Source organism: Marmota marmota, unplaced genomic scaffold (genome assembly GCF_001458135.2).
Source record: "Marmota marmota marmota unplaced genomic scaffold, marMar, whole genome shotgun sequence".
Taxonomy (NCBI): Eukaryota; Metazoa; Chordata; class Mammalia; order Rodentia; family Sciuridae; genus Marmota; species Marmota marmota.
In genome coordinates, this window is record NW_025999880.1 from 11439698 (window position 1) to 11445808 (window position 6111).

At 48.7% G+C, this 6111-nt stretch overlaps 2 protein-coding genes across 5 annotated transcripts in view; both read right to left on the reverse strand.

The window, feature by feature from the left end:
• The window catches only part of Rsad1 (radical S-adenosyl methionine domain containing 1), a 6746-nt gene extending 6581 nt beyond the window's left edge, over positions 1-165 (reverse strand). Inside the window, exon 1 of one of the 2 annotated variants that reach the window (XM_048789130.1) lies at positions 1-165. In XM_048789130.1, coding sequence (XP_048645087.1) covers positions 1-65 — 65 coding nt within the window. In that variant the 5' untranslated portion in view covers positions 66-165. The other variant, XM_048789127.1, reaches the window with a different exon arrangement.
• Positions 166-3044: 2879 nt separating this feature from the next.
• Acsf2 (acyl-CoA synthetase family member 2) overlaps positions 3045-6111 on the reverse strand; it is a 13533-nt gene continuing 10466 nt past the window's right edge. For 2 of the 3 annotated variants that reach the window (XM_015495480.2, XM_015495481.2), the window contains 5 exons: positions 5321-5472; positions 4400-4541; positions 4199-4309; positions 3940-4008; positions 3045-3682 (listed from right to left, as the gene is read on the reverse strand). In XM_015495480.2, the coding sequence (XP_015350966.1) occupies positions 3632-3682; positions 3940-4008; positions 4199-4309; positions 4400-4541; positions 5321-5472 (525 nt within the window). In that variant the 3' untranslated portion in view covers positions 3045-3631. The remainder of the gene's footprint in view (positions 3683-3939; positions 4009-4198; positions 4310-4399; positions 4542-5320; positions 5473-6111) is intronic. The other variant, XM_048789122.1, reaches the window with a different exon arrangement.

Consider the following 6111-nt stretch of genomic DNA (forward strand, 5'->3'; position numbering starts at 1 on the left):
CGGCGCCTCTGGGCCGCTTTGGCTGCTGCCACCAAGCCGCGGGCCCGGGCAGCGGGGAGAACCATGGCGCACAGCGCAGTGGGGACTGGGATCGTGCCCAGGGCGCACGGGTGTACGCAGAGCAGGGTCGCGTGTGCTGCCCAGGCGGAAGGAAGAGAGGCTGCGTGACCTCGCGCCGCCTCGGAAGGCCTTGGATCTGCGGCGCCACCTGCCGGACACCGATGCGCTCATCGCAGCCTCCTGCTCTTCCTCTCCCAAGAACGCGGGGCGCGTCTTTTGGTACCCTATTACCAGGGCAAGTTCCCTGACCCATCCAGGAGCTTAGTTTGTCCCATCACTTCCTTCACATTTCATGTTCCTGTCTCAGAGCTGGGCGCTGAGGACATCTAGGTGCAGAAGATCGGGAGAAGTCAACGAACAGGTGAAGACAGGCAGCACAATTAATGCAATGCCTGCTGGACGCCAGGCCAGTGTGTTCAGTGCAGGGAGGGCCTCTGTTATAAGAGCCATGGAGTCCCTGAGGGAGGAGAGGACACTTGGGCTGGATCTTGAAGGAGCAGAAAGTCCCGGAGGGATTGGCTTGGCCATGAGAGTATGCTGTAATCTCTAGGTCAGGCCAACCCAGGACAGTCAGAGATGGTGTGTGCAGGAGAGAGTGAACAGGTGATAGCTTGCAATTCTCAAGAATAACTGTAGAATGTGCTGGAGGTACAACTACTGAGATAAGGAGGAACTGGTCAGAACAGCTCAGGCTCTGTTCTAGTACCTCTTGTCCTCTTCCCCTCACCCTAAAGAAGACTTCTTTCTTTTTCTTTTTTTTTTTTAATATTTTTTTATTTTTTGGCAGACACAACATCTTTGTTTGTATGTGGTGCTGAGGATCGAACCCGGGCCACACGCATGCCAGGCGAGCGCGCTACAGCTTGAGCCACATCCCCAGCCCAAGAAGACTTCTTTCAATGCTTTAGTCCAATATGGCACATGGTCACCAAGGGGAGGCTGGTTTCCAGGGCCCTTCAAGTCCAGTGCAAGCAGGGCACACACAGATGAGACTCTATTCACACCAGGAAACTTTTCTGAGCCTTGGGGCAACTGGCTTGAAATGAATCCAAGGCTTCTGTTGACCCTTGTTGCCTATCTATAAGTAATACACCCACTTCATGTAGTGTGTGTGTGTGTGTGTGTGTGTGTGTGTTTTGTCTCATGGAACTTGGACAAGTTAGTGGCCAGTGCACAGTGAATCTGCTTCTGGGTTCTAGCAGGGTGCTGTGGCACACACCTGTAATCCCAGTGGCTCAGGAGGCTAAGGATCAAGAGTTCAAATCCTATACCAAAAGCAAGGCATTAAGCAACACAGCGAGACTCTGTCTCTAAAGAAAATACAAAAAAAAGGGGGGGGGTGCTGGGGATGTGTCTCAGTGGCCGAGTACCCTGAGTTCAACCCCTGGTACCTCCCCCAAAAAGATAGCTGGCTCCTAATCCCAGCTATGTGGCCTTGAGCAAGACACTGAACCTCTTTGAGTTTCAGTGACAGTGTTTGTGAATTGGGCCAATGCCTATGTGATAAAGTCATTGGCAAGATTTCAAAAGAAAATGTACATGAAAACATCTAGTGTAGTGCCTGGCACTCAGAGGATCCTAAATACATAATCATTTCTTAAAAAGTAAGACAGCTGCAATTGCTGCTGCTGGAGACAGACATCCCAGGAGGTGAGGGCTGCAGGCGGGAGAAAAGTTTGTTTCTGAACTGGGAACTGAAATGGAGGGAAAACAATAAATCCTATAGCTTCACTTGCTTTTCATTACACGATTTTAGTTGACTTTTCAAATCACTAATTTTGGAGGTTGCAGTGGAGTGATATATTATTAGTCTCCCACCAGTTCTGCACTAGATAACACCCCTGACATGGGGGTCATGATTATAAACAGTTGCCCAGGTTACTTTTCAGGGACCCGAAGGCTATTGATTGAAAAACAATGATTCATCACTTGGGCCTATGCAAGTATCCAATTGGTGACATTTTGACATCAAGGGGCCAAAAACTCCACCCTCAGATGGTGCTAAAGGGACCCCATTTTCTAAAAATGTGTCCTATGAAGAGCTATGAAAACTGGTTACATTTTCAGGTGTGGTGGCACACACTAGTAATCCCACCGACACGGGAGTCTGAAGCAGAAGGATCACAAGTTTGAGACTAGCCTCAGCAACTTAGCAAGAGCCTGTCTCCAAATAGAAAAAGAAAAGGGGTAGGGATGTAGCTCAGTGGTAGAACACCTCTGAGTTTAATCGTCAGTATGGGGGGGGTGAGCACACTTGGGATGTGCCAACCACTGATCACCTCCAGTCACACTGCTCTTTATCAATCGCCCTGCTTCTTTATCCCATAAATATCCCCAAGCCCTGCCCTGTGGGAGGTAGGTCTGAGACTTGGTTCTCCCATCTCCTCATGCTTTGCTGCTTCATGAATAAACTTTCTTTTGCAAAACTCATGGTGTTAGTGATTGGCAAACTGCACAGCAGGCAAAACAGGCTGGTTAAGTAACAGTACCTATGTGCCTTGTAGAAGCCAACTGTTTTTTTATTTCTTGGGTCAAATGACAGCCTGCTTTATTTTTACTGGGTTGATTGGGAAGGATGGGAGGAGTGATAGTTAAAGGGTATGGGGTTTCTTTTTGAGGTAACAACAACATTCAAAATTGACTTTGGTGGTGATGGTTACACATATCTGTGACTATATTGAAATCCACTGGTGCCAGGCATGGTGGTGCATGCCTGTAATCCCAGCGGCTTGGGGGGCTGAGACAGGAGGATCAAGAATTCAAAGCCAGCCTAAGCAAAGGCACTAAGCAGCTCAGTGAGACCCTGTCTCTAAATAAAATGCAAAATAGGGCTGAGGATGTGTCTCAGTGGTCCAGTGCCCCTGAGTTAAATCCCCAATACCACCTTGCCAAAGGAAAAAAAAAAAACCACTAGAAAAACTATATTTTAAATGGATGTTTTGGATAGTATGTGAATTATATCAATAAAGCTCTTATTTTTTTTAATCTTTTTTTATTGTTCAAAACATTACAAAGCTCTTGACATATCATATGCTCTTATTTTTTTTAAAAGAATATTTATTGTTGGACTTCTCTGGCAACAATGTGAAAAATGATGGATCAGGTAAAGCTTACAAAAGAAAAAATGGAAGCCGCGTATGGTGGTGCACACCATAATCCTAGCAATTTGGGAGGCTAAGGCAGGAGGATTACAAGTTCAAGCCTGACTTAGTAATTTAGGAAGACCCTGTCTCAAAAAGGGCTGAGGATGGTTGTAAAGTATCCCTGGGTTCAATCCCCAGTACCAAAAAGAAGAAGAAGAAACAGAAAAAATGGGTTTGCAACCTCAAAGGGATGGGGTGAGGGTTAGATTAAACAGATCATCTACTTAAAAAGTAGTATTCAGAGGAATCAGTCTGAAAGTGCTGGTTTCTCTTGAGACTCCTCCTTTCTCCATCCACTGTCATTCCAGAGAGAGTACTCCAGCCAGAGACCAGGAAACATAGAGCTCTTTATGCCAAATGACAAAGAAGACTGGGGCTTGGGGGGAGGGGCGGGAGGCAGGCCGGGTTGGACCCCTCCTCCCCTGGATTCACAGTTTCAGATGTTTTTCCATCTGCTCTCGGAGTTTGTATTTCTGGATCTAGAGGAAAAACAAAGGAGCGAGAGTCAGGTGGAGTCCCCGCCTGTTAGGGTGAGCAACCACAACCGTTTGCTTGGGACTGAGGGTTTTTTCAGTTTTTAGTGTTAAGATTGAGAAAGCCTGGGACAAATCAAGATGAGATGACAGGTTAGTCCCCCTATGCTGCCTCTCCTGCTCACCACGGAGAGAGGCATGGGTTGGGCCACCTGGAGTCCCATGACACCCTGCCCCTCCCTGGCCACCTCCACTTCACACACCTTTCCTGAGACAGTGAGGGGGTAGTCCCTGACAAACACGATGTAGCGGGGGATCTTGAAGTGGGAGATCTGCAGAACAGAAAGATAAAGCAAGACGCTGGGCAAAGTCACAGGGCTAGGGTTGGGGCAAGAGGGCTCACTTGGCTGGAGAGTCATGTCTGTAAGGGTGGGGCATTCCCCAATCCTGGATGGTTGGCAGGAACAGGTGTGTGAGGGAACACTCAGGGGTCGGGGAGATGGAGGACGCTGAGGCTCCCACCTTCCCTTTGCAGAAAGCTTTGATCTCTTCCTCAGTGGTGGTCTCCCCACTCTTTAGCCGGATGCAGGCACAAATCTCCTCCCCCATCCTGTGGTTCTTCACTCCCACCACCTTCCAAGGTCAGAGACAAATATCAGACATCATCATTTTCCTGCTTGTTTCTTGGATCACACCTGGGCTCACCTGGCCTGGGTGCCTCACCTGCACTTCCTGCACCTGTGGGTGTGTGTGGAAGAAATCCTCAAGTTCTGCTGGGTAGATGTTCTCACCGCCCCGGATGATCATGTCCTTAGAGCGACCCACGATCTTGCAGAAGCCCTGCTCGTCTATGGAGGCGATGTCTCTGTAGGTGAAGCCGAGGAATGCCCTCTATTCTCTGCTTTAACTGGCTCCCTTGCTCACTCATTCATCAAACATTTATTGAGCACCTGCTATATGTCCCCCATTGTTCTAGAAGACCCAGCAGGAATAAGACACATTCTCTGCAACTTATAGTCTAGGTAGGAAGGCAGAGAACAATAAACCAGTACAATACCTATCACATATTTTCTCTTTCTCTTTCCCTATCTGTGCACTTGCTTTTCAAGGCTGGTTTCTGTTTCATCATTCATGTCTTAGATCAAAAGTTTCCAAAGGCCTTCTCTGACCACCGGCTCTGAGGAAAGCTCCCCTCCCCATTACAGCCACCTTTTCTCTTACAGTGCACACAGCATAGAATCCCATTTAATTTTTTGATGTCCAAAATAATCTGTCATCCTCTTCCAGACAAGTGGGAAGTAAAAGCAGGGTCCTTTTTATCTTGCTCTCCACTGGGGCAACAGCAACAAGAACAATGCTAGCCCCTAGAAGGTGAGTACTAAGAATGTGCTGAGCTAACAAATGAGTGACTGAATCAATCTTGGCTCCAATTTTGGGAATATGGCTACAGCACACTGTTCTAGTGTCTTGTCTCCATGCTAGGTGTGGTTACCCACGTTGTACACATTTTGGAAGTCAAGTCTCCAGGATGAGAGGGGCCCTCTGGACACCCACATCCTCCTTGTGCTAATGTTTCCAGCTCAGTCTCAGAACCCACAGTCTCCCCTCAGTAGCCGGAGTCTCTCCCCCACCCTGCCTTCTCACCCTGTTCGATACCACTTGTCCTGCCCAACTGCTTCAAAGGTCTTCTGAGGCTCTCCCCAGTATCCCTGCATGACGCAGTACCCTCGGATGCACAGCTCCCCGGGCGTGTTCAGCTCGGCCAGCTCCCCTGTATTCACGTTCACGATCCGGGCCTGGGACAGGTCAACTTCAGGCTGGGGCCACCTGCCCACTCGTTCCAGGACTGGCAGCTCTTAGGGATGGGGAAAGCTTTGCCTTCCCTTCACCCATTAATGAAGTCCCCTGGCTCTGCCCATCACAGCCCAGGGAAGGGAGAGAGGCCAGAGTAGACTCATCACCAGTCAGAGACCTGAGCTGGCATGAAAGATCAGTCAAGGCCAAGGCCAGGGGTGCTGAGGGAAGAGGAGGCAGGGAAGGAAGCTTGTGGAGGGCCAGGCCAGCTGAAGAATTATAAACTGCAGAAGGGAAGGGAGTCTCCTCTGACTTCCTGTTAAGCACCAAATAAAGAAGCCAAGGAGGGTGGTGTGGCAGTGCCATGTGATCAGGAGAGGCAGTCTGAAAGCCTAGTACAAAAGGAACCACGCACAGCCAGGCGCAGTGGCACATGTCTACAATCCCAGCAACTCAGGAGACTGAGGCAGGAGGATGGAAAACCCAAGACTAGCCTCAGCACCTTAGTGAGGCCCTAAGTAAATTAGCAAGACCTTGTCTCAAAAAATAAAAAGGGCTGGGGATGTGGTTCAGTGGTTAAGAGTTCCTGGGTTCAATCCCCTGTACCAAAAAAAAAAAAAAAAAAAAAAAAAAAAAAAAAA